Source organism: Ailuropoda melanoleuca, chromosome 6 (assembly GCF_002007445.2).
Source record: "Ailuropoda melanoleuca isolate Jingjing chromosome 6, ASM200744v2, whole genome shotgun sequence".
Classification (NCBI taxonomy): domain Eukaryota; kingdom Metazoa; phylum Chordata; class Mammalia; order Carnivora; family Ursidae; genus Ailuropoda; species Ailuropoda melanoleuca.
Window position 1 is genome coordinate 32,532,720 of NC_048223.1, and position 21,587 is coordinate 32,554,306.

Genomic DNA, 21,587 nt, shown 5'->3' on the forward strand with positions numbered 1-21,587 from the left:
TTGTGGAGTTTTACAGGGGAGCTATGAATTCATATATTTCCCCCGCTATGAATTCATACATTTCCCTTACACATTGTCTTGAGTGGGGAAGGGACTTACTCCCTCTGAATTATGCTGTTCATTCCGTTTGTTTGCGTGGTTGGTGGTTGTTTTTAAAAGGAAAATAGTCGGCTGCTGACAAAGGCTTTTCTAAGAACAGTTTTATCTTTGTCCGTGAAGGGAAATGGTCCAATGAAAGAAGCAGCTTCTCTTGGCCAGTGGCTTGGGAGGGTAGAGGGAAGAGTTTCCACACGGGCTCCTGACCTGTTCCACTCTGCCTGTGGAAGTCGTCATGGTGGCGGGGCCCTCTCCAGCCTGACGCTGGGAAACAGCCACTGGGGAGCTGGGCTGCACTTTCTGACCCTTCTCCCACTGGAATCAGCTGCCTTCTCAAGAAAAAAAAAAAAAAAGAAAGCGCCTCACTGTGAATGAATACCCCCCTTTGAGGCACTTTTGAGTCATTTCTTTTGTAGCAAAAGCCGCTTTTCAGGAATTTGAGCACCTCAGGAAGGAAGTCAGGCAGTCTGGCTTAGGCTTTGTCAGGTAGAATTGGCAAAGATAGAAAGTATGCTGAAAAGACAAGAATCCAAAGAATGCCTTTCCCCTCTTTCTCCCGATCCTACATACCTCCTTTTTTCTTGTCTGAGTTTAAAACCACTCTGTGGAATTCGTATCACGCGTGTTTGTGTGGTCACGTGTCCCTGTACAGTGAGGATCTGAAGAGGGAAAGCCAGTGAGAGGCTCGGGCTCCCGGGAGCAGCACACGGCCCTGTTTCTGAACGTTTGTGTGGGGCAGTCTTCACATTACGGGCAGGCCCTCTCACAGTTAAGGCACTGGTTTTGGCTGCTTTGAGTGTTTTTTGGTGGAGATTTTTATGTGTTTTTAATAGTCCTTCATTAAACTAATGACCACTTGATAGCAGGGGCATCATGAATGCCTAATTGTTCAGCACCAGCCTGTGTTGCTCCAAAACAGGATTTAAGTGACTGGATATTTTTGGTGGTGGCTGGAGAACCTGTGAGATCCTGCCCAAAACAAAGGGGGCTTGAGGGGAGAAGAAAGCTTCTAGATGGAGGGTTCTGGAAAAGCTTCAGCTAATAGGACCTCATGCTGGTTTTGTGTCTGAACTTAGACTGGCTTTTCATTTTTGTTGGCAGGAAACCTATATGTGGATCTGTGCCTGCTACCGGCACAGAGAGTGGTTCGTGGGGGGCAGAGACAGATGGGGGTTGAGCTCCATTTATCATCCTTCCTCTGGCTATCCTTTGAAACGGGATCAGTTACCATCATTCCTGTCAACTTGCACCAGAGCTGGGATTTTTGACAACTGAGAGACAGGCATTTTTGGCAGTAACTGGGTCTAACCATTGGGTCATACAGATAAGGAGACAGAGACCCAGAGAGATTAAATCACTCAAATGTAGCAAATATTGGCACAGATGGAGTGTTTGAAGGCACGTTCCAAGAATCTTAGCCTGGTGTTCTTTGGTTACTGGACAGCCTGACTTTTTTGGTTTGTGTCCAATTGAACAAAACAAAGCCCTCCCTTGTCAGAGACTAACAAAGCAAGGACAAGTGGACGTACGTTTCTTTTGTTACATAACTAATAGTTTGTTGTTGCTTTCTGATTATAAAAGTAGTGCACATTCATTGTGTTTCACACAACTGACGGATGCAAAGAAAGTGAAAATCACCAATAATCCTGAGATCAGTGGCACCACTGTTGATGTTTTTTCTATACCCTTCCAGTCTTTTTTAGTGAGTGTACGTATATAAATGGCCCCTTTTAAAAACAAAAACCAGATCTTACTGTTCAAATAGTTTGACATGTTTTACTCTTTCACATTAAATTAACGGTCTTTAGTAATCTCCATTCTAGCAATCAAAGAAATGTACACTCTTTTTTGGTGCTCAAAAATGTGAAGGCATGTGAATTACCAAAAAAAAAAAAAAAAAGTAAACAGCTCACTACAAGGATAAAACCAAAAAGAAAATGTAAAGGTTTTATGCAGAATCATTTTGTAGCAGTGCATTTTACTGCCTTCAGAATGTCCTTTACCTCTGACCTGTATTAATCTCCAGTAAGGGAATTTTTTTTTTAAATATCAACTTTATTTAAGCCTAAGTCATGTACATTAAACTGCATCCATTTAAAGTACCTAATACAGTGCGGTGTTTGTTTTTTTTTTTTTTTTAAGATTTTATTTATTTATTTGTCAGAGAGGGAACACAGCAGGGGGAGCAGCAAGCAGAGGGAGAAGCAGGCTCCCCACTGAGCAAGGAGCCTGATGCGGGACTCCATCCCAGGGTCCTGGGATCTCCTGGGATCATGACCTGAGCTGAAGGCAGATGCCCAACTGACTGAGCCACCCAGGTGTCCCCTAATACAGTGGGTTTTAACAGCTGTGTGCATATACCCTGAAAATCACCTCCATAATACAGAACATTTCCACCATCCCCAAGCAATTCTCTGTGTCCCTTTTCAGTCCCTACCCTAGCCAGGCAGCCACTGATCTGCCTTTGTGCACTGCAGTTTGCATTTTCTAGAACTTTCATAATGGAGTTGTCTAGTGTCTACTCTTCTGCATGTGGCTTTTTTCACTGACAGTATATTTTTGTTAGTTTCAATGTAAATTTTAAGTGGTACTCCTTACAGAAAAGCACAAAAATCACAACTGTACAGCTCAACTTACGTTATCATTTTTAACAGATGCTTTATCAGGATTAGGTTTCATTAACAGGGACCCAAAGTAATAGTGGCTGAACACAGTAGAAGTTAATTTCTTTCTTACGTAAAAATTCTGAACCCATGTGATAGCTCCATTCCACAGAATTCTTAGGGACTCAGGTGCCTTCCTGCTCACAAGGGTAGCCCCTTGTCCTCATGTTCCAAAGCGGTGACCAGAGTTCCAACTGTCACATCTGCCTCCCAGGTAGTAGGGTGGAAAAAAAGAAAGGATAAAGGGCATGTGACAGCTGTCCTTTAAGGCAGGTTCTGGGGAGTCCAATATAATAACTTGGCTTCATCTCAGTGGGCAGTATTTAACTGTGACTGTACCTAGCTGCAAGGGACGTTGGGAAATGGTTTTTTGTTTGTTTTCTCCCTTGGTCAGCCATATACTTGCATGAAAGTCAGGGACTCTTATGACTCTGGAAGAGGAGAGTAGATAGGGGGATAACCCCATACCCTGTGTCACAGTCATATGACATTCCCTTTACAGGGCTGTTCCGTTGTGAGATTAAGCACCCCTGATAGCTGGGCATATAAGTTTCTTCCAGAGCTTTAGCTGAGATAAACCACACTGTGGAGCACAACCTCAGGCCTAGTGTCTAGCCAGGCCACTGCTGGATCCCACTAGCCATACGTGGCTATTTGCGTTTACATTCAAATTAACGAAACCTTAAAAAAAAAATCGGGAGTTCCATTTCTGAGTCACAGTAGCCCCATTTCAAAGACTCAGTTGCCACATAAGACTTCAGGGAGTCTCAGTGGCTAAGTGACAGCTCTGTTGGATGAGCAGACAGAAAACATTGACATCATTCCAGAAGCTTCTACTGGACATCACTGCTGTAGCTAAGGACGCTTCTTATCAGGGTGCCCCGCCTGGCAGGCTAACTGTGGGCTTGACCCTCAGCCTTCCTTGAACTTCAGCTGGGCTGCCTTATGCAGAGCCTGACCTGCAGGCCATACCATGGTGCCTTGCCCGTGGTCGGCCTACACTCTGCAGAGTTCTTCCTTTGGCCCAGAGCCCTAGGAGCGGGGCTCAGGCAGAATCAGAGGGAGCGTTGGCGGCACAGGAAGTAGTGACTGCAGCCTGGGTTTCGCTGGAGCCCTGCGTCCTAGGTGGTGAGAGAGTTTGCATAACCCGCAGGTAGCCTGGGCCGGGCAGCTTCTCCACTCTTCTTGCATTCTTTCCGGGGGAGGCTAGGAGTAGAAGGAACGGAGTCCCATCCGGCCCCCCCCACCCCCCATTCAGAATTGCAAAGACATTGAGAATTGCAAAGATGGCACTTCAGGGGGAATGATTGCCTCTGAGTATTGCCATAACCCAGGAAATGGGGAAGGGCTTAAGCATGTCTGTCTTCTGCAAATCATGGTATTTTTAGCTCCAGAATAGTTTAAAGCAGATTTAAATGCACAGTGGGTAATGATAACTTTCACAGCTGAGTGATCTCAGAGGACATCTGCTCGGATGCTATTCAAACACGATCTGACTGGCTCAGTGTGTTTATTTTTCTTTTGACAGTGATAAGTGGTAGAGGGAAAGAGTGAGGGTTTCAAGATCTATCATAAGGCGATTAAACTGGATCCGTGCCCAGGGTCCCATTGGAAAGGAGGAGTTTACCCTGCAGTGGCCTTCTGCTCCTCTCCCCCCCCACCGCCGCCCCTACCATGGGGAGGTCAGCCATCTAGGGGAAACTGAGGTAGTCCTCACCTGTGTTCCCTGCGGTGAAGAGGTCACAGAAGGGCCAAGAGAGCGGCTGCAGTCCCAGGCCATGGGCACCGTCATCTGTCTTTTCTCTGAGGGCAGTGACACGAAAGGTCAGAAGCATTGCTCTAGAGCTCACCACACAACTCCTGCTTGGATGCTTCCAGTGACTGAGAGCTCACGCCTTTACCTCCAAGTCCTTTTGGTTAGGTGAGGTCAGCTCTTCCTGTTAGAAAGTTCTTATGAATCTTGGGTGGCCCCTCTGTGCCTTTCATTCACTGACCTAGAGCAGCACAGTGTGATCTGCCCCCCTGGAGAGAGCTCTGGGGCCAGGCAGCCTGGTCCTGCAGGTACCTACCGTGTGACCTGGGGCCCGCTGCTTACCCTGTGTGTGGGAGTTTCTTTACCTCTCCCTGAGCATAATCATGGGGCTGGCCTTGTAGGAACGTTGTAAAGATTAAACCAGGTAATACTGGAAGCCCTTAGAGCAGTTCAAGTGGGTTAACTGTCATTTTTGTTACTTTCCCCCCAAAATCTGTTCTTCTCCTAAGCCTGCCCTTTTATCTCCCAAGCCTACATGCAGGCCAGAGAGGTACTCCCCTTTGACATCTGATTGCAGAGGTTTCAGGAAGGTCTCCCACCCAGTGCAGGGTGGGAGTGGCCAGGCCAAGTTTGCCAGACCACGGAAGAGGCAAGGTGCAGGAAACAGAGCGGGCCGTGGAGCCAGGCACCCGGACGGTGTCACTCACCAGCAGGGTGTTCTCGGTAAGCCGCTGAACCTCCGTGAGCCAGCCAGGAGGCGAGGGACACGCGAGCCAGGGTTGTCACGAGAATTCAGAGGAGATGGTATGCACCTTGGGCGCGCTGTAGGCCCTTCGTCAATAATCCCTCTCTCCTCCTCTGTGTCTAGGAGCCCCTTGTTGGAAGGAAGTCGTTGTATCTCTCATTCAGTCTGTAGTCGTGTACTGAGGTTGGTTCGTCAAGTAACCTCCACCTTGTGAAGGGGGCACCCTCCGGAGACGGTCCAGGTGGCGGCAGAGAGCCATTTCAACAGTCTCACTGTTTGGAGCCTAGGCCTTGGCATGTTGCCATGGTAAATTCAGCAGCCTCACCCTACAGTTGGCCTCCTGGCGTCTGTGCTCAGTCCCCCTGCCTGTCCCCAGGTGTCTCTTTGTTGCCTCGGGACCATCTCACTTATCTACAGCCTCAGGGCAGGCCACAGCATGCGGCAGCTTTCCTGGAGCAATGTCACCACCGGAAGGGCCTTGAAAGATTTTATCCAAGCCCTGAATTTTATCCCCGAGCCCAGAATGCTCAGAGAGGTGGGGTCATTGTCCCAAGGTCACACAGCGGAGAGGCAGAGTGAGAACCAGAGGCCAGAGACCATCTGGGTATCAGTGCATGTGCTTCCAGTGTCTCCCCCTGGTTCCTTAGTCCGGCTGCTCTGCCAGGAGCTTGTGATGAGCTTGTGGGATATCGGTGAGGTTCAGTGGGGTGGAGTCCGGAGCTGACAACCAAAAAAGAATTCTTGAGACCTCTTTGGTGCAAAATTGGTGGTTTATTAAAGCACGGGGACAGTACCCGTGGGCATAAAGAGCTGCTGCCCTGGGGTTGTGAGGGGTGGCTGATTATATTACCATGGGGTTGCGGGAGGTGAGGAAAAAGGGAGGTTGAGAAAATACTTTCATATGTTAAAGAAGATTCACAGGATGTGGGAGGCCTTGCCATTGTCAAGTTAAGGTTGTTTTTCCCTCTAAAAGGCATTAACATTAAGATAGTTGGGAACTTCCTGGATTCCTGGAAGTATCTGTCTATGGTCTGCAGGCTATAAGACATTTAGTTGTATTTACATTCCCTTCTGGAAACTAGGTTAGTGATAGAAATGCTTGGTTCTTGTAAACTGCTAAGACAGTTGCAAACAGAGGGAGACTTAAGTCTTGCAGGATTGTGGTCTCTATAGGTTAACTGTTTCTTTGTTCTTTAAGGCAGCCAGGAGTGCCTGAGGAATGCTGCATACATCCCGGGGGAGGGGGTTGCAGGGTGTCAGCCTCAGCTTGCCTTCCGTTCCCTCAGCGCTTGGACCCAGCCCTTGGGTGTTCCCACATCCCCAGCTCGTCTTTGCATCGTGCCCCACATCAAAGGTTAGGGGGTTGTTTCGCCCGTCAGCATCTCGGGGCTCCTTTCCCACTGCCTCTCTCCTCTCCTCTTCGCGGGAGGCTTCCAGAGCCTAAGGAGCGTGCCAGGCCAGGGGCTGCCCGCTTCCTGCCTCAGTGAGCACGCAGCAGGTATTGGGGAGGGATGGGTGCGGTCGGGCGATGAAACCCATAGTTTCCATTGCCTGCGTGGCAGGAAGGGTTTGGGAGGCTTTTGCAGGTACAGACAGAAGTTAGTACCGTAGGGAGGCGCCTGGGTGGCTCAGTCATTAAGCGTCTGTCTTCCGGTTCAGGGCCTGATCCCAGGTCCCTGGGATTGAGCCCCGCATCAGGCTCCATGCTCCGCTGGGAGCCTGCTTCTTCCTCTCCCACTTCTGCTTGTGTTCCTCTCTCACCGGCTGTCTCTCTCTCTCTGTCAAATAAATAAATAAATAATCTTTAAAAAAAAAAATAAAAAGAAGTTAGTACCGTAGGAAAACATAGGTGCTCTGCTCGGGCTGTGAATGCAGAAGACCCCATTGACGCGATTCCTTGTCAGCTTTGCCTGCCGCTGTGGGAAGCGGGGTCTACCTGGAGTGCGGCCTTTGACAGGGGGTGAGTGATCCACCTGGAAGCTGCTTTGTTGGTCTGTTAGAACAGCTCACCACCTCCCCGGGAGGCCCTCTAGAGCACAGAAAGAACGAATTCGTCTAAAATCTGCCCGTGCTCAGCCAGCTTTCTGATCCTTTAATAGAGAATAATTGTTTTACTCTTCCCTTTCCATGTCAGTAACCACGAGAATAGCCAGCAGCCAGAGTGAGCCCTGGGATTATTCCTGAGGAAGAGAACAAGATAGATTTTGGGCGCCCTCCACTCCCATCCCCTGTTCTAGCCCCTCTTCATTCTGCCCCCGAAGTTTGGAAGAGAGGGTACTTTTTTATTGGTGTGTTGGGAGTAGACAAAAGCTTCAGCAGGGCTCAGTGGTTTTTTTGGGGGGGGGGCGGTTTCCTTTTTCATTGGCATGGTTTAGTGTCTTCGGTCTCCTGGTGAGCGATAGCTGTGTTTAAATGGCCAGCTCTGTTTCTCGGGGTGCGCCTGGCCGCATCAGTGCTGTGTTTGATGTATTTTATTAGAAACTGCGTATCAACCACAGAAGACATTTTCCTCGCCGCTTTGTTCTGTTTTTAACCTCCCTCAAATTTTATAGGCCTGATGTTTTGAGAAATACTCTTTCATTAATTAAAAAAAAAACAAAAAAACCTTTTTTTTGGTTTTTGGGTTTTTTTTAGGAAAAGATGTGCATTTCATTTCCTGTTTGTTACCAATTAGCTTCGTATTTTAAGATCTCTCCAGGCACAAATTCATAGGTAGTCACCAGGTAGTATTGGAAAAATGCTAGTGTGGTTAGACAGAGGCAGTGCACTTGGCATATTCCCTGGCATCGAGTGTTCTCAGTGAAGGAGCTGGTGAAGTGGACAGGGCTGGGAACCCGGGGACTTGACCAAAGTCCCAAATGAGTGGGCACATGCAGACATTACTTGTCATATATGGTTGTTTGGTTTTACATGGGATTTGAGGCCCAGCTCAGATGCCACCTCCTCCATGTGGCCTTCCCTGCTTTGAAATGAAACTTGTGGCTTCTGCCACCACTCAGCACACCCTTATCCTTGATGCACTTTGCTATCTGTTTTGCCAGTTGTATCATCAGCTCTTTGGGGATAAGCTCTGTGTCTCATTCTGTCTTGGCAGCTCCCCCCTGGGGGCACCCTCGGCCCCCACGTCCCCCAGCACCACTCTCTGGGCCCTGCATACACAGGGCATGCTTAGTACACATAGGTTGAAATGAAAATCAGATTTTCAGTCCCTTTTGCGGGATATCACTTTCTGCCCAGGTTATAATTATATGCGCCCGTTTTATTTTCCTATTAGGCCAGAGGTTGGCAAACTTTTTCTGTAAGGGCCACATAGGAAATGCTGTGGGCTTTGTGGCCCATACGGTCTATGTCACAAGAACTCAAATCTGCTGTTAACAGCGCCAGGGCAACCACAGATGATACGCAAACGAGCAGGGGTGCCTGGCTTCCAGACATTTCCAGAAACAGGCAGTTGGCCCTTAGTGTGCTGATCCTCGAACCAGATTATCAGCTTCTGAAGAGGCAGGTCTCAGTCTTATCTGCCTTGTGTGTAGCAGAGGGCCGTGCAGGAGCGGGGGGGCGGGGGGGGGCCACGAATGCTTGTACAGGGGTAATTAAAGGAAACAAAAGGCCGAAGCTCGAACAGCACATTTGCAGACGTACTGACCCAGCAACTCCACTCCCAGGCACACACCCAACAGAAATGCCTGTGTGTGGTTACCCAGGGCCACGCGCCAGCCTGGCCACAGCAGCACCATTTGCAGTGGCCCCAACCTGGGAACTACCCCATTGCCAATTAGCAAGAGAATGGCTGGAAAAAATGGTGCTGTATTCACACAGCAGAACGCCAAGAGCACCGGGTACTACTCACGGAACCCTGAACTCTGCCTCCGAAACTAACTGCACTGTATGCTAATTAATTCAGTCTAAATAAAAAAAGAATGCACTGCAGCAATGAAAATAAATACGCTATATGTAAAAATACAGCTAAATCTCACAGACATGATGTCGAATTGAGACAAAGACAGACACATGATTACATATGATTCTACTCATATCAAATTTAAAGACAGGTGAAGCAAATCTATGTTGTTAGAAGTCAGAAGAGTGGTTACCTTTGTGGGGGTGGGGACTGGGAGGGGTGTGAGGGTGGCTTTCCGGGGCACTGGTTATGTGCTGGTTAAAAGGGCGTGTTCAGTTTGTGAGAATATCACCAAGCTGTACACTCATGACCTGCATACCTTTCCACGTGAATGTTAGTAATTCAATAAGGCATTGATTCAAAAAAAAAAAAAAAAAAAAAGGCAGTTTGTCCAAACAGTACCTAACCAGAGCCTACAGTCAACCATTCTAATTCTCTGGCTGATCCTCCCGTAACTCCTGCTTCCTACTAAGCCCAGACCTGGGCCCTTGGTCCTCTAAATGGGAGCGTAGAAGCCTGGTGCCTTCTTTCACCGCTGGCAGTCAGGGCGCGAGAGCAGAAGCTGGGGCTGTGCGGGAACCAGTGGAACTTTGTGAGGGTGGGCCAGGGGTCCCTGCCCCCTGCTCTCCCCCCACCTTCCAGCAACCTTGTCTGTGGCCAGTGTGTGACAGGCATCCCGGGGCTTCCTTGTCTCCTTCACAGAACATTGTAGCGGTGGGAGCCGGGTTCTGTGACGGCCTCCACAGCGGGGACAACACCAAAGCTGCCGTCATCCGCCTGGGGCTCATGGAAATGATCTCCTTCGCCAGGATCTTCTGCAAGGGCCAAGTGTCCACGGCCACCTTCCTGGAGAGCTGCGGCGTGGCCGACCTCATCACCACCTGCTACGGAGGCCGGAACCGCAGGGTGGCCGAGGCATTTGCCAGAACTGGGAAGGTAACCCCTGGCCTGTCCTCCCCCGACCCGTCCACCCTCATTGAGAGCCCTGGGCTGGGGCAAGGCAGGCATTTGTCACCTGCTGGGCATATCCTGCCGATACTTGTCTGCTTTCACTTAAAAGTACTTAGCCTGAGTCCTTTAGCTTGTATGTGTCTCTTTCCATGGCTTACGGTGGAGAATGGCAGCTCCCCTCAACTCTCCTCTCGAAATAAGTGGTTCTCTAGTCTTTTTCCCCCTAAAGATTGATTTATTTGAGAGAGAGCATGTGCATGTGTGCACATGTGCATGGTGGGGGAGGGGGAGAGGGAGCGAGAAAGTCAAGCAGGCTCTGCACTCAGCGCAGAGCCCAGCCTGGGGCTCCATCTCATGACCTTGAGATCACGACCTGAGCCGAAGCCAAGAGTCAGACACTTTAGTGTTCTCATCCTTGTTTTTAAGACCATAGAAGAATTGGAGAAGGAGATGTTGAATGGACAGAAGCTCCAGGGACCTCAGACTTCCGCTGAAGTGTACCGGATCCTGAAACAGAAGGGGCTGGTCGACAAGTAAGTCCCCCCGCTGTCCCTGCGACCAGAGGAGGGCCACCGCTGCTTCCCTCAGACCGCCAGCCCAGTCAGTGCACGCGGGCAGAGCTGTGTGCGGAACTCCGCTAGAACAGTTCCGCCCTCGTGTGATGTGAACATCTGTGGCAGGAAACGTCTTCCTGCCTTGAAAAAGAGTGTTGACACAGAACCAGGCTCAACTTCAGGGAAAAGAACTCAATTCTCCTTTTTTTTTTTTTTGAGAGAGAGCGAGCACGTGTACCCAGACAGGGAGGTGGGGAGGAGGGTGCGGGGGCAGGGCAGAGGGAGACAGAGAATCTTAAGTGGGCTCCATGCCCAATGCAGGGCCTGACGCAGGACCCGATCCCATGACCCTTGAGATCATGACCTGGGCCAAAACCAAGAGTCTGACGCTTAACCGACTGAGCCTCCCAGGCGCCCCAAGAAGAACTGAATTCTTCTATAAAGCATGTTGCAAAACATGAAGTTTGAGGTTGGTTTATCCTGCAGGGTGTTAGGTAAGAGCTACATGTCATAAGTTTTGAATTAAAAAAAAAAAAGACTACCTTGTTATTTGTTATAAAAAGATACAGTCTTGTTAATAAGAGGTCAGACAACTCAGAGAAGACGACGGTACGAGTTACCCCAGAATTCTGCCACTAGACATCACCTGCGTTAGGGCTTACTGAGCAGCTTTGCAGTGTCTTGTGTCCTGTGGATGGATGGGTGCATCTAGCCTCCACTGCCCTTCCGGGATGGTCAGCTACTAAAGGTGGTCTTGGGACAACTTGATTTGCCACCTGATCGAGGGAATAAACCCTACGTAGCACCACAAAGCTGCCAGCCTCTCTGCGGCTGGCCTGTGGCCCTTCATCTTTCTCATTTGCTGAGCCTTCTTCCATAACCACGAAGCCAGCGACACTAATAAATGCGTACACAGCATCTTCTGTGTACCCTTCACTCTTCGGGAGGGAGGGGGAGGTTTGCTTGCCTGGGACAGGAGGGGGCTGGGCAGCTGTGTGGACGCTGCCAGGTGTGGCCAGTCGGACCGCACACTTCTCCCTGAGCCGGTGATGGTTACAGACGTGTCTGCTGTTCTCTGGTGCGTCTCCTTCCTCCTCTTGGACTCAGTCTATGTCTGCTGGTCCCGACCATCCACCTTTACCTCCCCTACACCCAGCGCTCCTCCTCTCTGGACCAGTACACACTGAGTTCTCTATGGAGAGTTGAAAAGGAGGGAGGACAGGACATTCGTCTTCCTTCTTCAGTTTGCATTTTATTTTTCTGAAATGGCTTTCAGAACCAGCCAGGCAGAGATGGAAGTCATCAACAGGCCTCCAGAGGAGGAGAATTACCTTTAAATCCTGACTAAAAGGAAGACATCTCTGGTGGGCACGGTTTTCCTTACATACTTCAGGGCAGACGCTGATGTGTCTGTGCATGGCGGGGTTACTTCAACGACCGTTAAGTATTGATCGGGAGTTTTTTAAAGTCTTAAGAAAATACTTGGGTGTCTGTGGATGCTGATGATCTAGTCACGGTTGTAAAGTGCCATCTGTCCGCTGCCGTGGGGTGTATTTGATAGGATCCCATGAACGGATGAGTCTGTGTTCATCATGGAACTCGGGGAGGCTACGGATTGGAAGTGGCATTCTGGAATCAGTTACCTGCGCCCGTTTTAAAAAAGCAGGTGTAATCAAGCACGTGAAACGTGGCTCTGAGCAGATGCCCCTCCTCCGTCACGTCCCATTTTCTTTCTCCTGATTAGACACAGAACAGGTTGTGCCTGTGCTTAATGAGGTCACTGCCAGGTTGGAGGGGACACACCATGCTTCCCGCGGGCTTCGGCTCAGAGTTCTGTGCCCCCCCCGGCCCCGGCCACCCCACATGCCTCCCAGAGCTGCTCAGGCAGAGCCCGAGTTCTGCCGTTCCCCCTTGATTTTCCCCTCTGTCACCCCAGCCAGCCCGACTCAGGTCTTCCTGTCTTTCCTTCCTCCCCCCCTTCTCTTCTCGATGGCTATGGAAGAGCAGTGAGCGGAAGGGCAGCATTTCCGGCCACCTGGTGGCTTACTAGCCATGTGGTCTCGTGCAGGTCATTTTCTATCTGTGCCCCAGTTTTCGTTACGCACCAAATCAAACTGGTGCACTGGTGATCGCCGCCGTGCCTTTTCCCTTGAGTATTCTGATCCGCAAGCCATCTGCTCATCCAGAATGAGTCCTTAGGCTGGCATCTGGGTCAGCGCCTCTCGGTTCTGCACCAGTGGAATTCCTAACACCATGTCCTGTGCCCCTGCAACCCCTTCTTCAGTTGAAGCCGACCTCCCTTTGCCCTGATACCTCCTTCTTGGAGACTTCTGCGCGCATCTGTCCTCCTGCCGTTCGGCCTGCCAGGGTGGCCCTCCTTGATGTGCGTGTCAGCCCTGACCACCCTTGAGGCGGCCCGGGTCTGTCCTCCGAGCAGCCTTCATCCACTCCTCCAGACGCAGATAACCTCCCCGCTTTGAGCTTGCTGTTTACCCCAGCGGTCGGCGAACGTTTTCTGTAAAGAAACGCATGATAAATGTTTAGTCTTTGCAGCCCACATATAGCTCTCTGTTGCATGTCCTTTTTTTTTTTTTCTTTTTCCTTTTACAGCCCTTGAAACACATAGGAATCGTCCTTAGCTTGCAGGCTGTACAAAACAGACCACAGCTCCGGTTGGCTTCTCAGGCTGTGGCTTGCCGACCCCAGGCTTAGACAGTCCTGCTGCTCGTGTGCTGTGGGCTGCTTACATAAACACACAATTTTACTTTCATTCTTCTAGATTGGGAGTGGAGGGGCAGATGCTCTTGGTTTAAAAAAAAAAAATTCAAATCCTAGAAAAAGGCACCCGGTGAAAAGTGACTCCAGATCCCCACCTTTGATGCAGGCAGCTTTCTGAGTTTTAAGTATATCTGTCCATTTATGTAATGGATGCTGGGCTCCACGTTCTGCTCTGCTTTTCTTCACTCGAGGGTATGACTTGAAGATCCTGCCCCATCTGCACCAGCAGATCTCATTTAATGGCTGCAGAACATTCTTCTGTGTGGGAGAGCCACAGTTTATTTAACCAGTCTCCTCCGGATAGATAGTAAAGTTGTCTGGGTTTTTCTGCTGTTAGAAAATCTGCTTTATTCAATTTCCTTGTGCATGCATCTTTATGAGCATGTGTGAGTATCCGGTATTTGTATTCGTTCGCGAGGGTGGCCATAACAAAATACCACAGACGGAGAGGCTTAACAGCAGAAATTTCCTTCTCATGGTTCTGGAGGCTGGAAGTCTAAGATCAAGGGGTCAGCAGGTGCCTTCTCCGGAGGCCTCTCTTCCTGGCTTGTAAATGGCCATCTTCCCCCTGGGTCTTCATGTGGTCTTCCCTCTGTCCATGTGTGAGTCCTATCTCCTTTTTTCATAAGGACACCAGCCACATTGGTTTGGGGCCCACACGTATGAACCCCTTTTAACGTAATTATCTTCTTAAGGGCCCTATGTCCAAATACAAGTACTGGGGGTGAGGACTTCATTGGAAGAATTTGGGGGCTGGGGGCACAACTCAGCCCAAGCAGTGTTGTAAGTTCCTCGAGGGCTGGGGCCTCACTGACAATACTCCCCCTCCTGCACCTGGTTGAAGCCTGACACATCTTAAGTTCTCAGTGTCCATCAGTGGGGTGGCCGGTTGACTGTCTTATGCCGATATTTTTCAATGAAATACTGCCTTTGCCCTCCTTTCACCTCTAACCTCATTTAAAGAGCTCCCCAAACTGATCTAATTGGCCGTACAGCATTTTATGTCATATAAAATAACATTTAGATGGGCAGTCTAGCCTAGTGGTTGAATCTTGGCCCTAGAGTGCCTCAGTTTCCTTATCTGTGGAATGGGGATAATGTTATTACCCACCTCATAGGGGGGTTGTGAGGATTAAACAAGTTACTTGTCCATAAAAACTCCCTCCCCCCCCATACTCCAAATCTCTTGTTAGCATCCCATCTCCACAATTTGGAAGTGCTGGTTGTGAAAGCTGGGAGTGTTTCTGGCTGCAAGAGCAACGCCCAGTTTAAAATGCTTCAAACAATAGGGCTATTTTCTCATAGAACAAGGATTCTGGAAGTGGGCATCGTTGGTGTTGGCACGGTGCATCTAGTTAGAGTCTCAGTGATCCTGTTGGTCTTCCCTCAGAACCTCAAGATGGCTGCAGCAGCTCCATGCATCACATACATAGCTGTACTCAGTGACATGGAGCATATGCAGTCTGGGGAGCAGAATTTTCCTCCAGTACCTCTCAAGGAGAGAAGTATCTTCCTCAGAAGCCCTCAGCAGAGGTGTTGCGTCTTGCTCTTTAGAACTTGCTCCCTGGCTAATTCTAGGAGAAAGTAAAGCTGGGAAACTGAGGGTTAGGCTATTTGTAACATTGGTAAAGAGTGAAGGGATTTCACTCATCACCTCCCACCCTGCTCTGGGGACACACAGGTTGTCCTCATGACAGGATCAGGAAAACTAAGCCATGGAAAAACGAAGGGACTAAAATCTGCAGGCTCTAACTGCCATTCCTAGTAGTTCATTCAGCAAATATTCGCTGAGCACCTGCCCTCATCTGTGCTGTGCCAGGCCCCAAGGACGCAGAGGTGAATAAGACATTTGGGGCCCTGTCCTCCAGGAGCTTGCTAGGACCTAGTGGCCATCTTGTGGCTGTGTGTATAAACCATCACTGCACACCCACCATGTGCCAAGTGGTGTACTGCAGGTTACACTAAGTCCCTTCATACAACAGGCCTTAACACAACAGGTCCTGCCCCATTTTACAGAGGGGTTGTGAAACTTGCCCAGAGTGTTTAGGCTGTGGGGTCAGGTTTGACTGCCTGCCTGACTCCAAAAAATAAAACATTCTGTACCTTTAAAAACCCACAGTGATAGACATATGACCTATCAGGGCTGTTCGTCATTCTTAAATAAGTTGTCATTAATAGGATTCCAACTAGATAATTTCCAGAATGGCCTTTAAGACTCTATTGATCTGTCAAGCTTGCTTTGGACTGTGTGTGTGTGTGTGTGTGTGTGTGTGTGTGTATTTAAAAGGCTGATTGAAATTAACTTTGTTATTTCCTTAGTGATACCTACTGTTTAAAATAGTTGCTGAGCCAGCTGGACCCTAGGATAATGCTGTCCTTTCTCATGGTGCATTATTAGCCCACACCTTTGTACCCTCAGCCATTTCAGACTCTCCTTTATATCTGTGTTCACATCTTGAAAGAAAAGGCAAAATAAACCCAGCTTTCAACTTGAGATCAGTGCTTTGCTAATTGTGGGTGCCCACGTTGATTCTTGCAGGAATGTTCAGACGCGAACTATTTATGGTGATGTGGGGGCTGCCTCATCTTTATCCTTGGATGATCCCTTTTGGAGAAGGGAGAGCAGTACCTCCTTGCAATTTAAAATTTATTCTCCAGCCTTTTAAAATATTGACAGAAACTTGGACTCATTCCAGACTTGCCCTGCAGCTCTCGTGTAAATGGCCGCCGACGGCCCTGCAAGGATTACCGTGGGACTTGTGTGTGGACCGTGCAGTCCAAACAAGTAGGCGGCGGATGGTCTAGGTCATACCACCATCTTAGCCACCAAATCAGAGAGGAATATAGAAGGCGTTCACTTTGTTGTCCAAAGTAGCACACCCATCTGCAGTCTGTTAGGCAGGAAACTCATTTTTTCTGTGAGGTAAACCAGATGGCTCAACTTGTCTTTTTTCACGTTTCCTCCCAACCAGGTTCCCATTGTTTACAGCAGTGTATCAGATCTGCTATGAAGGCAAACCCGTTCAAGAGATGTTGTCTTGTCTCCAGAGCCACCCAGAGCATGTATAAAATGGACAGTACAGCGTGTCGGGGAGCGTGCTGCCTTTCTGATCAGTCTTTTTCGTTTGAATGGAAACTGGGACTGGGCAACACGATGTTTGCTTGACCATAATCCTGTCATAGGTGCGGATGAATTTTTACCAGTTCATTTTTTAATTGCAAGACGCAGTTTACTGGCTAAGATGTGGTGGGCAACAAATAGACACGTGTGAACGTGTGAGTCTGTGTTCATTAATCATGCTGTGGATGTTTTATGAACCAAAATTAAAGGTCCTTTTTAAAAATTACTTTGGAAATTTTCCCACCGTGGTAACTTAGAAGATGGGAATGATCTCAGCTAAATTTTTACATCGAATCCATATGCATTTGAGTGAAGGGATTTTTTTTTTCCTCATTCTCCTGATGTTAAAACCGAACCAGCATTGACATGGTAGAACGGAGGAGTGAGTGTGTTCAAAGATCAACATACTGTAACTTAAACTCTATCTCAAAGCCAGCATAATTAACTACTTTGATTGTGAGTTGATCTTTTTTTTAACAATTAGAGATTTTTAATTAGGTGATCCACTTACGTATCTTCCTCTTTGCAGTTTTCTGCATTTTTAGCCTCTTTTCTCTTCATTAGCTGCCAGAATATGCTTTCATAAAGGCTCAGCGGTGGCGGAAGGCAGAAAATGCATCTGGGATTTTCCTGCTGTGACTGACACGTTCTACTGATTAATGACACTTGTATGATGCTTTTTGTTGGGTAGTCCTTTTGTGCAAACATTTCCTCTAAGCCTCACAGATCGACTGAGATGGGACTCCCGTTATTCCTCTTTTGAGTTGCAGTCATGGTGCCTGGTCACCTGGTGAGTAGGGGCAGAGCTGGGAGTCAAGTCCAGTGTTCCTCCATTCCGCCAAGGTGCCCAGACCTCAGGCATCACTGGGCCGATCTGACCTCCAGCTAATTGGTTGTAGGAGATGCCATGTGCAGCCTTTCCTGAGACTCTAACAGGGCTTCCTGCAGCTGAGATTTGTGTGGGTCATTCTCTAGATGTATGCCACTCAGAGTGTGGTCCTCACCCCATCAGCTTCACTTTGGAGTCTCTCAGTTCTGGAAATGCAGGTTCCCAGGTCCCACCCCAGACCTCTGAAGTGGAGTAAGGTCTCTGTACTCTAATATGCCTTCCATGTGTTTCTGATGCTCACTACAATTTGAGAACCACTACTTTAGAAATTCTACTCAGATTGGCATTTCTCAAACCGTGTTCCATAGGACATGAGTGTCCTGGGATCCCATGGTTTGGGGTGTTCTCTGGCAAAATCAAGTGCGTTGGGAAAAGCTGCCTCTGCACACCCCTCTTGAAGGCGTAGAATGTATGTCAGTGTGTCAGTAGAACTTACCTAACCCAGCAAGTTACAAACACCTTACACTATGAAGATTTTTTTGGCAGAAAATCCTGCCGAGTTTTCAAGGGAACACTGTTCTAGGCTGCAGTGAGCCCAGGACAGCTCAAGTACACCCTTCACTCCCTGCAGAAGTTAGGATGAGTAACTGCCTACCTGTGGTGTTGTTAGCTCTGAACTTTCACAGTTCAGGCCTGCAATGAATCTTCATGAAGCTTCAAGGTGACACTGTCAAGTACAACCAAGTAGATGTCAACCTCGCTGAAATGCACATCATATCGAGTAAGTGCTTTTCATTCTAGAATTAGAATGGGAATTATTGTATCTTAAATGAGATTGATTCAGGATAGCATTATAGTTACCTTACATAGCACTTGGTTAAGTGTTAAGGGAACGTATGAATGTCACTTATATATTCATGGATTCTCAGTCACTTTGTGAGATTTTGACTTTTTTTTTTTTAAATTTTCCAGTTTGGGACTTTTTTCCTTCTATACCTGAAATGATTGTAGAATAGACTTTTGTGAGAATTTTAAAAACTCAGTCCAAAACATCGTGGGGGGCATTTTAAATCCTCATACACAGAAGTCTATGAAAGCACACAAAATCTACAAGGTCCATTGATTTTCGTGCCACTGTTAATCAATTTTTGCTTGTCTCATGATTAATCTTTTTAAAAATTTGTACATAGATTACAAAGTGTTATTTTTTAAGATACTTAAAGGGCTGTAAGCTAATTGTGTTGTCTATTAAGTAAGATAATAAGTGAGGAGTTCGGAGGTGGTTTTATGTATATTTTCATCTGCATTCAGCTTCCTGCTCTGGGTTTTGTACTTGATTGGTTTTCCTTGGAGTGTTCTCTTGCCGATCTGAAGTCCACTGACTGTACCTCTTGAACATAACTTCTGATATTCTGAACATTAATGGAAAAAGGCAAATTTTGTAAGTTTGTGCTCTGCTGTCTATAGATATTTATTACTCTACGAGTTACCTATTTTTGTAACCACCTGTGGTCCATCGTTTAATTTTAATTCTCATTTCTTACTAATTATGGTAATAGGAAGGGAGACATCTAGAGGAAAAGCCTAATTTGTACTAGTGCATCCAGTCTGTGAATGTAAAAACTTCACCGTTGCCTTGCTATAATCCAGCCTACTATAACGTGGGACAAATACCTGTCTTGAAATCCATCCTAGCAGGTGGAGTTGAGCTAAACTCCTTCTGGTTTTTCATTTAACTCTTTAACTAAAACCTGGCCCCATGGCATCAGCCCACGGAGTGATGAGGTGCCTGTGTACGAAGGGATCTTTCATTTTCCACCACTTGTAATCTAAGAGCCTTTTACTTACATGTGTACTGTATCTGTTTACAGACTGTAGGTGGATATAATTTAAAAGCTTGATTTAATAAACATTTAATGCGTCAAACCTGTGCTACTGGCCTTTTTTTAATAATCAGCTTAGTTAAGTTTTGTTTATCTAGGTCAGCTCTTTTTTCCCTCAGTTGTGTTGCATTAACAACGATAGGGAATTTTTAAAAGAAGGGTTTCCTCTCTAAGCCCAGTCCTCAAACACATCTGTTTCCATTTGTCTGCATTCCTTCCCACTGCTTGGTGATATTTCTATATAATCATAATTGTAGGATGGAGACCTTTCAGTTCTGGATACACAATGGAGCAATAAATTTTATTGTATGTATGTACATATGTATGTATGTATTTCTTAAAGATTTTATTTATTTGCCAGAGAGAGATTGAGAGAGGGCACAAGCAGGGGGAGCTGCAGGCATTGGGAGAAGCAGACTCCCCGCTGAGGAAGGAGCCCCATGCTGGACCCAATCCCAGGACTCAGGGGTCATGACCTGAGCCAAAGGCAGACATTTCAGCAACTGAGCCACCCAGGTGTCCCTGGAGTAATAAATTTGAAATCCACACCAGCACCACCTCAATACCTAGAAAACCTGGGAAGATACAACCAGCATCCCTTTTATATGTAGTAGGGCCGATCTCACAAGAATGTGAGGGAAATCCCCAGGAGGCTGAGATAATTAGGAACTGACAGAGCAGTAAAGCCACCAGATGGCTCTGTAGCTTCCAGGGGAGGGAGTGGGAGTACTCTCCATTATCTGAGGGTTTAGGTTGTAAAGCTTAATACTAGAACTAGAGCCTTCTAAGGGCTACACTGTCAGCGGGAAGAAATGGGCTAAGAAAACCCACGGATAGGCACAACCAAGGAAGGGGTTCCAGGTGGAGAAAAAGGTCTCTGCTAAAAACTTGTATCATGCGTCCAACACCACAAACGGGTTTTGGGTTTGAATTTTGATAGCTAGGAGATCACAAGCAAAAACAAAAAAATGGGAACATGGGCTAGTAATGCCAATAAAGAACTGGCAGAAACAAACACAAAACCACTGTAGAAATCCACTGTGGGTCCAAGCGGCACAGGCCTCCCGTAAATAATGTCCTGCTGAGTATGCCCTTTAAAAATAGAAGATAATTACAAAACAACAAGGGTTGGCCAGGGTGCAGAGAAAAGGGAATCCTCATGCACTGTTGGTGGGAATGTAAATTGGTGTAGCCACTGGGAATGGCTTTTGAGGAATATGGAGTTTCCTCAAAATATTAAAATTAGAGTTACCTTATGTTCCAGTAATGCCCCTACTGGATGTTTACCCCCCCTCAAAAATGAAAACACTAATTTGAAAAGATAAATGCACCCTTGGGGTGCCTTGGGGTGGCTCAGTCAGTCGAGTGGCTGACTGTTGATTTCGGCTCAGGTCATGATCTCGGGATCCTGGGGCGTCTGCTGTCTCCCTCTCTCTGTCCCTCCCACCACTCATGCTCGTGCTCTCTCTCTCTCAAGTAAAAAAATCTTAAAAAAATAAGTGACTCGAACTACTGAAGCAAGCCATGTTACCTTTGGTTTGGATGGGAGGTATAGTACTGGGGCGAGGGGAATGCTATCATGCAGTCTAGCTCCCAGGATTACTTGTGCAGGTCAGTGAAAAGCAGGAAATCTTATTAACATTAAAGGAGAAAACCCCCATGATCATATTAATAGCTGCTTGTGACAGAGACAATTCTACACGTTCACTAAATTTTTTTGCGAAATACACAGTTAAATGACATCTCTCGGCAACCCAACAGTCAGGTGATTTGAGTTCTGGCCAGTGGCACAGGAAAGAAAAAAATGCCACTTGTTTCTTTGCTCTTGGGGGTGCTGCTTGGATTATCAATTTCCAGGATGACCTGGAAGCTTTCTGTTGAAGATAGTAGAGCCCCTTTCAGCCTGGATCCCTACATGATGTGGAGAGTATCCCCCCACCCTTGGTCCACATTGTACTGTAATAGGTACAAAAATAAAAACTCACGGGCGTATTACACCCCTGAGATTTAGGAGCTGTTGTTAACAGCCGCTAGCATAACTTACCCTAAGATGGTGCTAAAAAGATGTTTGAGAGGTGAAGGGCTGAGGCTTGGAGAAGCATCAAGAGATTTGGGAGAATTTTCGTGGTTAGTATCCACTTGGGGATCTTTCGTTTGGACCAAGAGGCTGTGTAGGAATGTGGGTGGGTAAGCCTGTGACTGACTGTCTGTCCCTCTCCTCAGGACTAACCAGCTAAGTCCAGGCTTAGTGTCCATAATTGTCCCTCCTTCTCCAGAATGAATGCAGCAAGGTCCACATTTAAAACATGTGCT

The 21,587-nt window shown here is 47.5% G+C and overlaps 1 protein-coding gene and 1 long non-coding RNA gene across 2 annotated transcripts in view; one reads left to right on the forward strand and one right to left on the reverse strand.

Moving 5' to 3' along the window:
- Window positions 1-19,317, forward strand: part of GPD1L (glycerol-3-phosphate dehydrogenase 1 like) — a 58,216-nt gene extending 38,899 nt beyond the window's left edge. The window contains exons 6-8 of the mRNA XM_034662126.1: window positions 9,861-10,094; window positions 10,536-10,642; window positions 16,414-19,317. Of these exons, the coding sequence (XP_034518017.1) occupies window positions 9,861-10,094; window positions 10,536-10,642; window positions 16,414-16,510 (438 nt within the window). The 3' untranslated portion in view covers window positions 16,511-19,317. The remainder of the gene's footprint in view (window positions 1-9,860; window positions 10,095-10,535; window positions 10,643-16,413) is intronic.
- Window positions 2,859-5,360, reverse strand: LOC117802646. The gene is made up of 3 exons (XR_004626030.1): window positions 5,220-5,360; window positions 4,477-4,562; window positions 2,859-2,962 (listed from the first exon to the last, which is right to left on the reverse strand). It is a non-coding gene; the product is annotated as an uncharacterized LOC117802646 (long non-coding RNA).
- Window positions 19,318-21,587: the final 2,270 nt, after the last annotated feature.